Raw genomic sequence first — 18643 nt, 5'->3', positions numbered from 1 at the left:
CTCTTGAGATTTTCTCAAGGGCTACGTTTTCATCCTTGGCTGTGTCATGAGCACAGATAATAGCGCCAGTTCGCCTATGGATACGATGGACATTTCATTGCAACATGTGTTTTTCAGAAAAGCACAAAAATATAGCCAAAGATTACTTTGGAAACAAATTCAGTGGCTGTCAGAAGAAGAATTCTGGAATGTCATACCTGTAGAGAATTAGGAAACTTCAAATAGAAGGACTAAAATGGGAGAGTTAGTGAGTAGCTGATTATCCAACCTCTCAGCAGAGAGTCATCTCATATAGACAAATTTGTGTTTTATGCTTCCGGGATATTCAAAAGGTGGGGGCTTCAACCCTGATCTGTGTGTGTTATGGCCTGACATCCTTGTATGTGGATTGGTATACTGTAAAGGTCACAGATTTGAGAACAGCCACTGAACACCTCTGCCATACAGATAAAGAAAAGGAAAACTACAAACTCTCCATCTGAGTGTCACAAGAACCCAGGGCAACATTATTTTAATTAAATTGCAAAGCCAAGAATCTTAAAATCAACTGTTCAAATACTAACAACAGTAATGGTCATGTCTATTGTAAAGGCTACAGCATTCTGCTATCTGCTGTGAATGAACATCGCAGAAACTAGTTACCAATACTCTTAGATAACAAAGTGTGGAGCTGGATGAACACAGCAGGCCAAGCAGCATCTCAGGAGCACAAAAGCTGACGTTTCGGGCCTAGAGCTCTCTGATGAAGGGTCTAGGCCCGAAACGTCAGCTTTTGTGCCCCTGAGATGCTGCTTGGCCCGCTGTGTTCATCCAGCTCCACACTTTGTTATCTTGGATTCTCCAGCATCTGCAGTTCCCATTATCACATCATCAATCATATGAATATTCTTTCTCACTTCTATCTTTTATTCTGCTCGCCTCATGTTCCTAATCTGTGCGTTTTGTTATTATTTCTTTTATCAGTTAGTAGCTAATAACTCACTCCAAAAGCCTGGTTAAATTGACCCCATTTAAAGCATAAATTCATTTGGTCTGGGAGGAAGTGATCAACATTGGTTTTTCAAATTAACCCTGTTATTGCAAACCAAAGCAGCGGATGAATTAAAAGCGGAGCTGTTCATCTGTCCTCACTGTGAGCCTAACAGTTTAGGTATTGTATCTGGAAACATCACAAATTTGGTAATTTTTCCTGGGGAGAAATTATAACAAGGGTTACTACTTGACTTTATGGATTTTTGTGGGCTGCTTTTTCATTCTGATTAAAACCTTCATTAGACAATGCCGTAGTCATAATACCTTCTATATTTGCTTGTGTTACTTGGATTCACAGAAACAGAATTAGATGAATAGTCAACTTTCCATCAAACCTAAAGACATAACAGACAGACATACACACACACACGCATATACACACACACATGCGCGCACACACATACACACATACACACACACACACACACACACACACATACTTAATTTCCTAGATGCCATAGTATTTAAATTCATACAAAATGATGGGCAAATGTGAGCAACAAAGGTTTTATTCAAAACAACTCGCACAATTCTGCAAAAACCAATCACACTAAACATACTTTCAGCAGACCGGAAGTTACAGTCACTGTTTTTCATTCGCATATGCGCAAAGTTCGAACAATTTTACTAGGTAATTACTACGCATTTTATGCTATCACAGATCTTACTTGTTTTCCAAGATCAGTAGCCTCTGAACTTACGCAGCCTTAAACTAGGGATTCCACATTCATTTTCAAGGAATTCATGACCTCAGTTATTTCGAGTTTTCTTGAGTGCCTCTTAACTAAGTACACCCTTGTCACTGCCGTACCTCCATTACAGCTTCCTGCTTTTTTTCATTGCAACCGAATAACCTTCTTTCAGCCTTTTCCTCCACTGGCACTCATCTTGCACATTCCTTCTTTATCCTACTTTTCAGCTGACTTGTCCCTTTCTGCCACAACCTCTTCACCTTTGGCAGATGCCTACACCCTAGGCTCAGCCACTGGAACTCCCAGATCCAGCAACAGGCTCCCAGACCTGGCCTTGGCCAATGTTGGTTCCTTACTTTGTCCAATTTTGGGCCCCACACCTCAGAAAAGACATACTAGCCCTGGAGCGTGTCCAGCAGAGATTCACATGGATGATCCCTGGAATGGTAGGTTTAACGTATGATGAATGGATAAGGATCCTGGGATTGTACTCATTAGAGTTTAGAAGGTTGAGGGGAGATCTAATAGAAACTTAGAAGATAATGCATGGTTTAGAAGGGGTGGACGCTAGGAAGTTGTTTCCGTTAGGCGGGGAGACTAGGGCCCGTGGGCACAGCCTTAAAATTAGAGGGGGTAAATTTAAAACTGAAATGAGACGACATTTCTTCAGCCAGAGAGTGGTGGGCTTGTGGAATTCATTGCCACGGAGTGCAGTGGAGGCCGGGACGTTGGATGCCTTCAAGGCAGAGATCGACAGATTCTTGATCTCAGAAGGAATCAAGGGCTACGGGAAGAGTGCAGGGAAGTGGAGTTGAAATGCCCATCAGCCATAATTTAAATGGTGGAGTGGACTTGATGGGCTGAATGGCCTTACTTCCACTCCTATGGTCTTATGGTCTTAGTTGCACCTTCAGCCAAAGCCAGCCTCCAATCCCAGCCTTGGCTAAGGGCAGACACCTTGCAACTCCCACCTGCCTGTTACTACTTCACTCAGAGAGATTTCTTCTCTCTCATTCTGACTCAACTTGTCAGCAGCAAGTATGGGAGAGAACAGGCCTGAGACTGGACCAGCAGATCCTCACCATTTCCCTGCGTACTGTTTACAGAGATAACTTCACTCTGATTGTCCCCATGGGTCGATATTCCTGGACAAAGGGGTGGATCTTCCCATGCCCCATCTCCTCCAAAACTTACTTGAGCATTGGCCAATGCGCTGTCCCACCAGTTGCATCACAGCAAAATACCTTATCACAAGTTTATTTTGTATTGCTCAGATTGTATTGTTTAAGAGTGTGGGCCATTTAAGCTCTAGTTCAGTGACTGAAAGGGGACAATATTGTATGCCGTTGACATGGTGATTTTCATTTTGTTGCTGAGCTGTCCAACTTAGTGACTGCATGTCAGCTGTGGTTGAATTAGTGGAACTCTCATCTCCTTAGTTAATAGGTTCCAGATTCAAGTCCTGCTCTAGGACTTAAACACAAAACTCAAGGCTGGCACCAATGCAGTTCTGAACGAGTGGTGCCACTGATGGAGTTGATGCCTTTCTGATGAGATATAAAATAAGGTCGCGCCTGATTGTGGGCGAAAGATTCCACTGTATTACTTTTTGAGATGACTGGTCTCTCAATTCTGCCCAGGCTTCACGATGTGGGCTGTGGCCTTTAATTTGACCTGGACAGTGTTAGAAATGAGCATGACTTAGAGGTACAGGGAAAGGCAGGGGAAAAGGGAAAAAAATCAATGATGAGCTGGAGACAGCAGGGATTGACTGAGCAAATCAAAGATGGTACAAAATCTACACCTCTCCATTTTGTTTCATTCTCTGGCGTTTATTGTCTTCAAAGCTGCTCATCTCTAATATCTACCAGTTCTGGCAAAATCATTCCAACATTTAATATTAACACTGTTAACAGAAGAGTGCTAATAATGCCAGTGGCTGGTGAGTCTTATTACATGCTGAGTATTTAATACAAAGAAGCCCCCTGTTCCTGTCATTTACTTTAACAACGGTGATAACACTCGATCTGAAAGTGCTTATCAGTAGTGCACCTGTGAGGGCTTCTTCACAGCTTCGCCTTTCATGTCTTTTTCTCTCTGTGCAAACAAATTATTTGAAAATGAGTCACCCTGTTACTCAGCCAATTTGTCATTTGTCCGATTGGTGGACGATTGTGTTTTGCGTGCAGACAGCTCAGGAGCAGCTGTTGTTCCTCCAGACAATGACGGCCTCACACATTGGAATGATTCAGACTTTGGACAATGTGAGGCAAATCTTTCCAAAGCCCTGCTGAGGTAGTTTTACCACATATGCAGCTGAAAACAAGACAAGAAATCAGCATGCCTGGATTTATTGCTCACCCACAGATTCACTAATAATCTACCATAAGACCATAAGAATTAGGAGCAGGATTTGGCCCTTTGTGTCTGCTTCACCATTCAATCAGGTTTCTGAACCCCATTCCCCTGCCTTTTCCCCATAACCTTTGACCCCATTACTAATCAAGAACCTATCAATCTGTCTTAAAGACAATGACTTGGTCTCCACAGTCTTCTGTGGCATTGAGCTCCACAGAGTAAACACCCTGTGGCTGAAGAAATTTCTCCTCTTCTCAGTTATAAATGGCTGTCCCTTCTCTCTGTACCCTCAGGTCCTAGTTTCTCCATCTCCATTCTATCCAGGCTTCTCGGTATTCTGTAAGTTTCAACGAGATCCTGCATCATCCTTCTCAACTCCATCAAGTACAGACCCAGAGTCCTCAACCGCTCCTCATAGGACAAGCGCTTCATGCCCAAGATCATTCTTGTGAAGGTCCTCTGGACCCCTTCCAGTGCCAGCATATCTTTCCTTAAATATAGGGGCCAAAACTATTCACAATATTTCCAAATGCGGCCTGACCAGAACCTTATACAGCCTCAACAGTACATCACTGCTTTAGAATTCTAGCTCTCTTGAAATGAATGTTTGACTTCCTAACTGCCAACTGAACCTGCATGTTAACTTTAAGAGAATACTGAACCAGGATTCTCAAGTCTCTTTGTGTTTCAGATTGCCAAAGCCTTTCCCCAGTTAGAAAATAGTCTATGCCTCTTTTTCCAACCAAAGTGCATAAACTTCATACTTTCATGCTAGTAAGGCCACTCTTGGAGTATGGTGTGCAGTTCTGGTCTCCCTGTTGGGAGAATGGAATGAAGTCTTTATTGGAAGCAGGCTGTGAGGATTGTCCAGGTAATTAAGGGAATAGTTGGGTTTGTAGTGGACATGTGGTTCAGCGCACGTAACAGGATAATATTCTCATAGAAAAGATAATAATCAAAGTTTTCATCTATTGTTTAAAAGTATCAAATTTTTGGTGATTTTAGTTTGTAATGATCATGTTGAGGCCCTTCACTGCTGGAGAATGAAACTTTTATCGAACTTGGACAGAGATTAAAGATGGAGCTGTAGTACTGTTATTTGAGTTCTTGAGCCTATGCTCTGTTCACACAATCATAGAGTCATAGAGTTCTATAGCACAGAAAAAAGGTTCTTCGACCCATCAAGTCTGCAGCAGTCGAAAACAGCCATCTAACTATTCTAGTCCCATTTTCCAGCAGTTGGCCCATAACCTTGTATGCCTTGACATCACAAATATACATCCAAATACTTCTTAAATGTTATCAGGGTTTCTAGCTCTACCATTCTTACAGGCAGTAAGTTCCAGATTCCTGCCATCCTCTTAGGGAAAATATTTCCACACATCTCCTCCAAACCTCCCACCCCTTACTTTAAATCTGTGCCATCTGGTCATTGATCCTTCCACCAAGGGAAAACATTTTTTCCTGTCTACCCTATCTATGTCCTTGATAATTTTATACATCTCAGTCATGTCCTCCTTAGTATCATCTGTTCTGAAGAAAACAACCACAGTCTGCCCAATCTGTTTTCATACTAAAACTCACTAGCCCAGGAAACATCCTGGTAAATCTCCTCTGCACCCTCTCTTCTTATAATGCATTAAATTGGAAAGGGTTCAAAAAAGATTTGCCCAGCATGTTGTCAGGAATGGAGGGCTTAAGTCATAAGGAGAGGCTGGATAGGCTGGGACTTTTTTCACTGGAGCGTAGGAGGTTGAGGGGTGACCTCACAAAGATTTATGAAATCTTGAGGGCCATAGATAAGGTGAAAAGCAAAGGTCCTTTCCCTACGGTGGGGGAGTTTAAAACTAGGCAGTGTATTTTTTAAGGTGAGTGGAGTAAGATTTAAAAGGGAGCTGAGGGGCAACCTTTTCACACAGAGGGTGGTTCATGAGTGGCATGAACTGCCAGAGCAAGTTGTAGAAGTAGGTACAGCTACAACATTTAAAATACATTTTGATAGATACATGAAAAAGAAAGATTTAGAGGAATACCAAACACATGCAAGTGGGACGTGTTTAGTTTGAAAAACTTGGTCAGCATGGACGAATTGGACCGAGTCTGTTCCTTTCTGTTTGATTCTGTAAAAATATGGTGGTGAGCTTTCCATTTGAAACACTGCAACCCATTGCTGTGAAGCTCCTTTCACAGCTGGCCTGTTCCAGGAATATAACCTGGGACCAGTAAAGGCAATATATTTCCATGGTATTTGATGCAGTGGGATCTTGGAGACAGTAATATTCCCATGCATCTGTTGCCCTTGTAATTTGTAGATAGTATGGTAGTGGGTGTTGTATATTCAGGGAATTTATATTGAAAAAAATTGCCTTTTGAGAACTGATTAACGTCTGTGCTCTATAAATGGTCAGTTTAAAACTGTGTGAAACTAATGCGATATTCAAAGTGCATTCTTCTTTTCCTGTTGGAAATGCAACCATTCTGACACAAACATTGCGTCCTGAGGACTAATGTGGAACCTCATGGTTAAGGGAATCACAGACCAAAACATACACCTTCCCAACCTGTGCTACTAAATGACAGAGTTACTCTCTTGTGCTCGTTTGTTTTCTTTAATCACTTCTAACTCATTATCCTTCTTTATCTTTCCGCTGACTCTAAATGAACAGATCGCTAATCTAACATGAAGGACAGCAATTTGCTACAAGTAAACAAGTGAAACTATTGGCTTTTCGTGCTCACTACAATCACTAATCCCTAAAAGCCCTTATTCCACAGACCGAGAACTCAAATACGGAATTCGAGAAACAACTTCTTTACTCGGAAAGTTATGGAAATGTGGACTTGCAACCACGTGGAGAAATTGAAGCCAATGCCATTGATGCGATTAAACCTACAAGAGACGTGGAAAGGTGGGATTCTGCTGATAGAGTCAGATAGGAAGGAAGATAAGGAAGCTCAAAAACATCATAACATTGGCTGGTTGGCTGAATGATCTGTTTCTTTGCCTCATTTTCAAATGAACCCAGTATGAAACCTACCTCTTTGACCAACATTTTAGCCATCTGCCTTGATATTGCCTTATATGGCTCAGTGTCAATTTTCTTTTGCTAATGCTCCTGAAAAGTGCCTTGGGATGTTTTCACAGTCATGAATGTGTTATTTCAATGCAAATCATTACTTACTTCCAATAAATTTTGAAAAGCAATTTGCGGTCATCTTTGAGGCCACCGTTTTCATGGGATCAAGCTAAGCAGGCTGCAACTTCAAAGCTCATGCAATCACCCATTACACAGCACATTTTCGTCAGCAATGAGATACGTTGAATCAAGCTGATTGTAAACTTAATGGATTTCTGTAAAGCTATGCATGTGGCACTGCTCTAATTTAGTACAGGAAGGAAATCAGAGACAGGCTGACATACAGGCCAGAATCAGAGATACTCCTTGAAGGAATGAAAGAGATTGGCAACAGGGAATTGTAGTGAGCTTTGGATAACAGCCTGAAGAAAGGAAACATAAGAGATAGACCTGGGGGAATCAATGAACAGGAAAAATCCCTTTGAGGTTGGGAAAGACCAATTCTTTTGATCTCTTTCCTTTTGAGTTGTAGAAACATGAAAGCCTGTAAGAAACAAGGAGTGTGTGAATAGCTAAGGGAGGGACTGGTAGACATATGCAAAACAAGACAGTTGGACAATCAAGGATCAAGCTTAATATAAGAATATAGCTAAAGTCTGAAGCCAAATTAGAATTTAACTTTTGACCTCAAAAGGTGAACAATTGTACTGCTCACCATAGCCAACACAGATGATTCTGTATACTAATTAATGTGCAGCAACCAGTGGAAGTTATACAGCAGATTTCTAGTTTGCATGAGAACTATAATCTTGTTCTATTCAACTTTGTCAGCACCAATTGAAAATGAGCTGACATGAAAATATCTAATTAAACAAATGTCACATTCTGCTGATCTTCTTTTACCACTTCCAGAATCTCATCACTCTTCGTGGGACTCTGCTGCTTTATTTCTTTGCAAAAACAACTGACATGGCACTTCAGAAGTAAATTTGTTGGTTGTGATTTGTGCTAGAATAACCTGAGGCAATGATAGATAAATGCGATGTCTTTCCTTCTATTTCTTTCATAATCCTCCTTTACTCTACTATATTTCTTCATAATTAAATCCTCTGAAATCAGGAATTACGTCAAAAATCACGTGAGACCAGGTTATGGTCCAACAGATTTATTTGAAGACACAAGCTTTTGGAGTCTCGCTCCTTCTTGAGCTGTCAGAAGGAGTGAGACTCCGCGAGCTTGTGTCTTCAGGTGAACCTGCTGGACTATAACCTGGTGAGATGTGATTTTTGACCTTGACCAGCCCAGTCTAACACTGACACCTCCACACCACGGATTAGCCTTCTGGATAGTCCTTGCTGTATTGGTTCCAGGGCATAGACGGTTAACTTTTCCTTCATTAACCAAAACCAAACTCCATATCAGTGCATCAGAGAACTATCTCTCAACTTTACTCAACAGATTTCGCAATGAAGCTCATTCTGTTTGCTTTGTTAAAGGTTTTACTGCAATTGATGTGATAAACAATGAGCTCACATTCATTCACCAGGCCAATCTGCCTGCCAAAATGGAGGCATTTGGTGGCACAGATCTAGCGGGGTGGGGGGCTGCTGAAAGCCACCGCTCTGCCCTTGTCTTTGACCCTCCTGACCCCTCTATGTGTAACCCCCACTCTGTGGCAGGCCTCCCAAAAGACTACATCTGTTATCACAGGTCCAGCTCTTAATGGTTGTGCAGCCTGGGCCTCCAGCAATGCTCCTCAGCTCCCTGATGATGCTAGTTGCTGACTGACAAGCAGAGTTTGACAGAAAAACAAGATAGAAAACTTGGATATAATATCTTCAAAAATGAAAGCATGCCTAAATTAACATTTAAAAAAACCAAGATACATAAGATGTTCATGAAGCACTGTGTTGTATTTCCTGAACTAGAAAGTGTGCGTACGTTACCTGCCAAGTAGCTTATTGGTGTTTTTGCACTTGGTTGCTTATTACTAATGGGGACGTTGGATGCCTTCAAGGCAGAGATCAACAAATTCTTGATCTCAGAAGGAATTATGGGCTACGGGGAGAGTGCAGCGAAGTGGATTTGAAATGCCCATCAGCCATGATTTAAATGGCGGAGTGGACTTGATGGGCCGAATGGCCTTACTTCCACTCCTATGTCTGATGGTCTTATGGTCTTACTATCATTATATTCTGAAAAGCCTTACAATAAGGGAACAGACACTTTGGTCCAATTCGCCATGCCGACCTAGTTTTTCAAACTAAACACATCCCACTTGTATGTGTTTTGTACTCCTGTAAACATTCATTCCCAGTTAACCTGACACCATTAAGTACATCCACACATTTTTCTTTCAATATGCTACTTTCTTTTGTGGAGACTAAATGTTATACAGTAAATTCCCACTGTTCGTAAGGATTTAGGTCTTAAAAAACCTTCACAAATGGTGAATCCACAAATGGAAAACACAATTTCTAATCAAAATCAATTTGATAGGTTCCAACTGAATAGAAGTTTGAAATGCATGATGAACAGGAAAAGATAAAATTAATTTAAAAAAACATTGTTTTTAATGCATACAAAGATGCCCTACTGGAAAGATTGTAAAATAGTTTAAGAGAGTTGGCACAACATCGAGGGCTGAAGGGCCTGTACTGTCCAGTAATGGTCTACGTTCTGTTAATGTTCTATATATAAAATTGATCGTACTTACCCTTATTGTAAGGCTTTTCAGAATATAATGATAGTAATAAGCAGCCAAGTGCAAAAACACCAATAAGCAACATGGCAGGTAATATATACACACTTTCTAGTTCAGGAAATACAACACAGTGTTTCAATAATGCCTTATGTATCTTGGTTTTTTAAAATGTTAATTTAGGCATGCTTTCATTTTTGAAGATATTCTCCCAAGTTTTCTATCTTGTTTTTCTGTCAAATTCTGCTTGCCAGTCAGCGACTAGCATCATCAGGGAGCTGAAGAGCATTGCTGGAGGCCCAGGCTGCATAACCATTAAGAGCTGGACCTGTGATAACAGATGTAGTCTTTTGGGAGGCCTGCCACAGAGTGGGGGTTACACATAGAGGGGTCAGGAGGGTCAAAGACAAGGGCAGAGCGGTGGCTTTCAGCAGCCATTCTGTTCCCCACCCCCAACCCCAGACCTGTGTCACCAAATGCCTCCATTTTGATAGGCAGACTGGCCTGGTGACTCCAAGGGTCTAAGTGGCTAATAATTGATCATATTAGGACTGTAATTAGTGGCAGGTTGGAAAGTTCACCCATGGGCATTCCAACCCAGAATTTCTTGGCAAGTGTTTTGTTGAGTGAGATTCATGGCACCCAGTCTACTATTGCTCACACAATCTTCCTGCCTTCATGTTGTTCTATACCTCTGGGCTCTTTGGTGCCTTTCCTGGGGAAGGGCACAGCTGCTTTTGGCACCTTACTATGTTCATGGCATTGTGCCATATTTGAAGCCCAGCTGCACACCATTTCAGATGCTGCAAGGCAGGACCTGGCCCACACTGTGTGGTGCTCGAACCTCAGTGTTCAACATGAGAAGGGAAACTTTGTGTCTCGCTTTGCAACCAGGAGTCTGGAAGTGTTGGTGCACAAGCTGGTGGAAAGGAAGACTGTCTTCTTATCCGGTTGAGGAGTCTAGACCCAAAGTGCAGCCTGGATCATTGCTGTGTACCAAATGAAACAGGGTGTCCAACTGTGCAAGAGGAAGGTCAGTAATCTGTTGCACTCCATAAGGGATAGTGCCACAATCTTGTCTCTCTGCTACCTCACACTCACAGGACCATCACTTTAACTCTGCCACTGCACCCATCTCTCACCAAGGCTCATGGTCTACTACTCTGTCCTGCATGCATCTTATCAACTCAATGGTTCTCATCCTTTTAAATTACTAACCCTTGCTATCCTGTGTGCTTCTTAGGCACAGTCAGAAATCACACAACACCAGGTTATGGTCCAACGGGTTTATTCAAAAACACAAGCTTTCGCAGCCTCACTCCTTCAACACCTCAAGAAGGAGCAGGGCTGTGAAAGCTTGTGTTTTCAAATAAGCCTATTGGACTATAACTCAGTGTCGTGTGATTTCTGACCTTGCCCACCCCAGTCCAACACCAGCACCTCTACCTCTTAGTCACGCACTAGGGATAACTCACAACCGCTCCAGCTCATGCATCACCAGTAACTGCTCTTCTATCCACTTCCTTCACGCTTAGTCGATCCGTTTATCTCATTACAGGAAAAACTGGACCACCTCTGAACTGATGTCTTAGCAACACCTTACCTACCTGATTGTGATGCAATCCCAGACTCCTGAGACATACTGAGGTAGAATCAAGTGCCTGAATGAAGTTAGACAATCAACTAGACTGGAATAGGACAAGCTCCATAACTGGCTGTGATGGCACCTCTGCCTGACAGCAATCCCCCTTCACCACGCTAAGGACTGCTCCCCTTTGACTTTTACACATGGTCATTTGCTTGAAGAACATTTTATATGTTAGTGGTGAAAACTGTTGACACGAGCTGAAGGTTAGATATTGGCAAAGCACAATGCCGCACAGACACATTTGCATTTCCTATCTGACTGTTCGTTGCTTCCCTCTTCCTTTGTAGTCATGTCTAAATAAGGTGAGTTGGGGCTGTGACGATATACATATGCATGGAAATGCCGTACAATGGGATGAATGGCCTAATTTTCCTTCAGTATCTTATGGTGTTATGGTCTAAATAGGGTAGTCACTAATCAATAATGAGATTCTGAAGTTGCCTTTTAAGGCATGAAGGGAAAATTGAGAACATTTATCTTGCGGTCACGAATCTATTTTTCTTTTCATTTTCAACCTATTTTCCCTCCTTTCTTGCCATTATGCACCGTACCAGGGAGGGAAGAAGCCTGCAGTAATTCATTGGCCATTTTCACTTCGTCATGTTTTTGTTATGCTTGCAAATTCACAACGTGTAGGTCAGAGTGGGTATCTGGCATCTGCAGCTCGCTGAATCTTTCTCTCGGAACTACTTTCTCCCAACGGCATGCCTGCTAGCTCCAGCGTCACCATCCTCCTTGGCCAGTTGCCCATGCAAGTCAATGCAGGTCTGGTTACAACAGTTAAAAGACATTTGAACAGGTGCATGAACAGAAAGGGTTTAGATGGATATAGGCCAAATGCAGGCAAAAGGGACTATTTGTAGTTTGGGAACATGGTTGATATGAACAAGTTGTACCAAAGGCTTTATTTCCATGCTGGATGACTCTACTAGTTGGCACAAGCAAACAATCAGTCTCACCACGTCATCAGGCCTACTCTTGGACCAACCTGCACATTCCCTTCAGCCCTTCAACATTGTGCTTTGAAACTCAGAGATACTTACAACTTGCATGCAGGTCATTTTGTATGAAAAAGCACACAAGCATCTGCACAGAATGCTGTTGCGATCACATGAACATATGCATTTCAGATCGCATCAGCCATGTTAGTTAGAAATAATTTTAAGGACACACTTCCATTCTAAAACTCCTGGGATAACATCATCGGTAAAGATTGTGATCACTTTACAAACGTGATTCAAAATTTTATTTAAGAGATCAATGTGTAGGTTGATGATGTGATGAGAATCAGATTAAAGGAGCAATGTCTTTTCGCAATACACAAGAACACTGTTAATAATACAATGCAGACTCTCACATGAAATCGTCATGATGACATTGAGATAATTGAAGAGGTCAGGACTGTGTTGGAGTAAATCAACACAGCATTTAAAAGTGGGGGGAGCTATTTGCTGTCAAACGCTGTTTATTCGGTCACCTTCCTGTTTGAGAAGCTGAATAAATCTTAAATGTTTCAAAACTCACCTTGGGCTGATAAGTACAATGTTTAATATGGAGCCAATACATGAGGCTTAGAATGATGTCAAGACTGATCCTCTGGATGAAAAAGCTCCTCTTAAAGAAATACTGGCAACATCAGAAACACCAAATCGACTATCCTTGCTCAAATTACACCTCAATAAAGTACATTTGTTTCTACCTGCTCAGCCCATGTCCTCCACGCCTGATGCTCAAACCCTTAATGGTCTTCAGCCTTTCCCTGATCTCACTATCCCCACCCCACCCACTCCAAGCGACCACAACTGGTGGCAGCTTGAGTCTGAAACATTGCATCAATCCATGAATACAAAATTTCACCACATGTTTCTCTGACTATTCTGTAAAACCACAAAGAACTCTGAGAGACAGCACCAGAGAAAAAGGCAAGCCAGCTAAGGATGGCTGCGTTAAACCAAACTACCAAAGATACAGATATAGTAGGAACTGCCGATGCTGGAGTCTGAGATAACAAGGTGTGGAGCTGGATGAACACAGCAGGCCAGGCAGCATTGATGCCTACCAAAAATACAACTAGTTGTGCTTTAAAAGTGAGGTAAAGGAGCCGTCATTCCTTTTCAGAACCTGGTTCTTTCAGTCCACCTGCAGGAGAAACCTTCAGCTATTCAACTATATAAGCTATCAAGGCTGCTGAATGTCAACCTTCAGGTTTTCAAACATTTTTACTCTGGAAAGAGAATTTTCAAACTAATAAAAGGCCTGCAATGATAAAAGATTCATCTTATTTTTGTCTTTATAAAATATGCATTATCCATATATAAATTTAATCCATGTATCTGTATTTTATCTGAACTCTTTTTGGCATGCAATCATACACTCATCTCACTTTCCAGGACTTGGCCAATAGTCTTTAATATTATGGCATTTCAAGTGCTTATCCCTTCAACTAATGGGGAATATGTTTCTGTCCAACCTGTTGGTGCTCCTCATAGTCTTATACACCTCAGTCAGCTCCCCCTCAGTCCTCTCTGTCCTAAAGAAAACAACCCAGCTTGTCCAGCCTTTCTTCATAGCTAACATGCTCCATCCCAGTTAATAATGTACAGGGGGATGTGGGCATCACTGGCTGGGCCAACGTTTATTGCCCAGCTCTATCTGCCCTTTAGAAGGTGGTGGTGAGCTGTCTTCTTGAACTGCTGAAGTCTGTTTGGTATAGGAAGGCCCATGCTGCTGTTAGGGGTGCAGTTCCAGATTTCTGACCCAGCAGCGCTGAAGGAGTGGCAATGTATATTGAGGTGAGTGGCTTGGAGGGAACTTACAGACGATGGTGCTTCTCATCTAGTAGTGATTGTGCATTTGAAAAGTGCTGTCTAAGGAACCATGCTGAATTTCTGCATCCTGTATATGGTACACGCTTCTGCCACTCAGCATTGGTGGTGGAGGGGGTGAATGTTGGTGAATAAGGTGCCAGTCAAGTGGGCTGTTTTGTCCTGGATGGTGTCAAGTTTCTTGATTGTTGTTGGCAACTGAGGAGTATTCCATCCTACTCCTGTTTTGTGCCTTGTAGATGGTGACAGGCTTTAGGCAGCCAGGAGATGAGTTACTTGCTACAGCATTCCCAGCTTCAGACCCGCTGTTGAAGCCACAGAATTTATGTGGCTAGCCCAGTTCAGTTTTTGGACAATGGTAACATCCAAAGTGTTGATAGTGGGGTATCCAGTAATGGAACTGCCAGTAAATATCAAGGTTTACTTTTTTCTTCTTGGAAATGGGCATTGCCTGACACTTCCATTTGTCAGGCTATGCCTGTTGCATTTGGATATAAACTACTTCATTATTTGAGCAGTTGAAAATGGTGCTAAACATTGTGACATATCATTTTTAGCTCAGAGTAATTTTCAGTAATAAGCTAATCTGGGATCTTGTTAAAAACTAAAGCCTTAATGTTGCTTATTTTTAAATTGAAGCACTCAAGAAAACTAAAATGAATTTAAATGAGCATTATAAATCCAGAGATTCGTGGACCATTGTGCAGATGTGGGATGACACTTTAAAGCATGATTCGCCCATGGCTGCCAAAGACATGATAAGCTGAGTTACAAGAGATCAATGGGTTTTCATTTGCCTGTGGATATTTCCAGCCTACAGGGACACATTTTGCTGTCAGCAACCAGTCAGTCTGATTTAGTGATCACTTAAAAAACTCTAAAATGCCATCTTTCACATTGTGGAAATAAAGTACTGATAGAAAGATGAGAAAAACACATGATAATCTTCAGATAGGCAAAAAGACACATCAGGTTAAGGAGAACATTTGAAAAATTAATTGCTCTACTGTTTACACAGAAGAATTCATTATATTCCTGTTTCAAACCATCTGAACATGGGGGAAAGCACATCTTTAATGAAAGACAGTACATAAATATTGTTTCACCTTAGCACAAATCTTGACAGGAACTGCTACATTATGTATCTATAATATTACAGCCACATTTAGACACTTTGTGTTTAAACTTTGGGATTTGCAGTTCTCATTGGTTTTGATTTTTTTAATTTTACTTGCTCAGAGGTTTTGAGTGTCTCAGGCTATAAAGCAGCCCTTCTTCTGGAGATGAGCTGGGCAGTTTCTTTACTCTGACCTTACTTGAAGTAATAATGAAAATGAACTCTCTAACGTACAACGATTGAGAGAATCATTGGTTTACTATTCCTCTAAGCTTGTGTTCCTATGGTAACTGTGTGCACATGAGCTTCCTGGTCTGGAGGCATACTGGGAGTTTGTTTGTGCTTCTGCCTCTTCAAACAAAATGACCATTCAAGGAAAGACATTGAGGTGACGTGGACAAAATACCACTGAAGAAAGGTTGGTTGGTTTAACTGCTTTGACAGAGAGCAATCACCTTTGTTCGTGAACAATAGTGAGGCTCCTTCAAAGGAAAATGCAGCTTGCATCTTTGTAAAATATTACATTTATTTTATTTGTTTGTAAAACCAGAATTTGTCCTGGATGATGGTGCACACACTTAGATCTCCATTTGCGGTTGTTTTAACACTTGAGTAGTCAGTAGCTAAGCAGCTGGTGAGACTAGTGGTCTTTGTCCTCACAAAGATTAGCAACTGAGCTTTTAATCTCCGTTTGTCGTAACATTGTGCAATGATTCTGGTAACTCGGTATTATCGCCTTTTCAGGCCTGCTTCACAGATTGTATAGCTGGTTATTATTAACTACATATTCTATATACTGGCTCTTAATTGACAAAATTGTTCAAGAGTTATGAAACACTCAGCAAATTGATTAACCCCTGTAGTGCATTCTAAATGCTTACTGAAGAATGACTGTATGTCTTGAAAATAGTACTGCTCCCCTGAGCATCCAGAGTAAAAGAACCTATTTAAATTGATTTATATTTTATCAGCAAGAAATTTACCAATCACTTAACAATTAGTTTCAAAACAAAATAAGAAAACTGAAATGTAATTCTGTTTAAATATTAATAAATTTACAACATATTTCTGCCCACAACGTTCTGGAAACAATTCCAGAAATTGGTGCAGCTTCTGATCATTACTAGAACAGTGTTTGTGCATATGTTTTTGTTTGGTCTCTAACAGTCTGTGGTCTTTTCTCCTGCAGCGAATTAAAGAATTGGAAGATAAGATAGAACTTCAGAAGAGACAAATCAAAGAAATAGAAGAGAAGGTAAGATTTGGTACCATAAACTAAATCTAAAAAAAGTAATTGTAAGTTTAAAAATTCTTTTTTTTTGTCATTTAATTATGGGTAGATCAGTAATGTATCAATGAACATATCAACTTACAATTTTGCAGATGACAAGCACATTTATGTGCACACATCAGCAAACTTCCATCTTGTGCTAATATGTTTTTCTTCTTTAAACCTCTTTTTGCTTTTCTTTATCTCCTCCCACGTGTTACCTTGTCTCCTTTACTTTCGGTTTGATTTTTATGTTTTCAGTTTTTGTTTTTATTTCTGTTTTTCTCTTTAGCTTTTATCCTCTGGCCCTGACGGCCGGTCTCCTGGAACACAGGTTAGTGAGCGATGCCTATTATTTGATACCTAAGGGAGTTGCTGGGATGTATTTGGTCGAACTGAACTAGGGCATTGACCTCTCATTAAGCTGATGTGCTGAATCTACAATGAATTAAGTTTGAACTATTTTATAGACAGTAAAATATTCAGCAGAATATCAAATATACTATGTAAAGGCAGACTTGCTGAACATTAGAATGGACCACTGACGTGATCAGTTCCGGGATAAACTCATTATATTGCCCAGTTTCAACATGTCCAATTAGAAAGTGACTGATTTTAAAATATCTGACTCAGTTTTGTTTGAATGAAAATAAATCTTTTTGATCAAATCAGCAATGCACATACATTATTTTATTGAATAACACAGCTGTGAAAAGTTTATTAAAATGCAATGTGGATGAGTTGCCAGAGGATGGGGTGGAGGTTGGTACGATTACAATATTTAAAAGGCATCTGGATGGGCATATGAACAGGAAGGGTTTAGAAGGATATGGGCCAATCGCTGACAAATGGGACTAGGTTTACATTGGACATCTGGCTGGCATGGATGAGTTGGACTGTGGGGTCTGTTTCAATGCTGTATATCTCTATGACTCAAACTATATTAAGGAGTCTTCCAAAATAGCTACTTTGACTTAATATTAACTCTAGCATCGGGGGCTTGAGCAGGGGTATTATAAACCTAAACACTGGTGCACGCAGTGCCTGCTATCTTTCCATTTTACATTGATCAATGTTCATACATTGAAATGTACCACTGTGGAGGAGTGGAATATTTCTGTGACATTTTAGTTAGAGTCCCACAACAAGCTCAGTTTAAAATTCATTCCCGTTGCTTGGGATTCCAGCAAGAAGGTGGGACCAAATGAAAGATGAACCTTTTTCAACAACCCTCACAGACCAAGAGGAACAGGACTGCTCCCCTCAGTCCCGTAAGGAGACCTTTGGCCTCCTCCTTCACCCGAATCACGATCTCCCTCTTCTACTCCGCCCCATTTAGATGTTCACCTTCCTGTTGTTAAACTCTGTCAAGAAGTGCTTGGGACAACTGCCATTCGTCAATCAAACAAGAAAATGGTTGAGGTCCTTTATTTATGTTCATTGGCCCTCCCATCCCTGACCCTATAAGTTTCTTTGATCTCCATGTCCCCTCCTGGCTCCCCTTCTAATGTTGTGGGCAGATACATTGTAGGATTTCTTTTGGTAAGCTGAAGCTATTTTCAGGCTAGGGAAATGAAGCTCATTATTAATTAACAAACAAGCAGCTCCGTTGGCATTTATTACAGGAAAGATTTGATATTACTAAGTTGAAGATAGATACGTAACACTTTCAATTCAATGTATTTTTAATTCTTTTCTGTGAGTAGAGGAATTTGTCACTTTATATTAATATTCCTTATTGTGCAATAGAAGAAGGAATATAAGTCATCATCATGGTTTGGGGGCAAATTTGTTTGTTATGAATTCATTAATACCCACCTGTAATGACATAGCACAGAGAATACAATAATTCTTCTCATAGATGGCGTGACAGGCCACATATTTTAAGGCTACTTACATTATGGAATGTAGATTTATAGAACC

The 18643-nt window shown here is 41.0% G+C and overlaps 1 protein-coding gene across 4 annotated transcripts in view; it reads left to right on the top strand.

Moving 5' to 3' along the window:
* The window catches only part of LOC125462192 (janus kinase and microtubule-interacting protein 1-like), a 334030-nt gene that overhangs the window by 313565 nt on the left and 1822 nt on the right, over positions 1 to 18643 (top strand). For 3 of the 4 annotated variants that reach the window (XM_059638150.1, XM_059638124.1, XM_059638093.1), the window contains 2 exons: positions 16640 to 16705; positions 17013 to 17054. In XM_059638150.1, coding sequence (XP_059494133.1) covers positions 16640 to 16705; positions 17013 to 17054 — 108 coding nt within the window. Of the gene's footprint in view, positions 1 to 16639; positions 16706 to 16981; positions 17055 to 18643 lie in introns of all 4 variants that reach the window. The other variant, XM_048552022.2, reaches the window with a different exon arrangement.

The sequence above is a fragment of the Stegostoma tigrinum genome, chromosome 1 (genome assembly GCF_030684315.1).
Source record: "Stegostoma tigrinum isolate sSteTig4 chromosome 1, sSteTig4.hap1, whole genome shotgun sequence".
NCBI lineage: Eukaryota > Metazoa > Chordata > Chondrichthyes > Orectolobiformes > Stegostomatidae > Stegostoma > Stegostoma tigrinum.
Note: the sequence above shows the minus strand (reverse complement) of the source record. Positions and strands in the feature narration are given on the sequence as shown.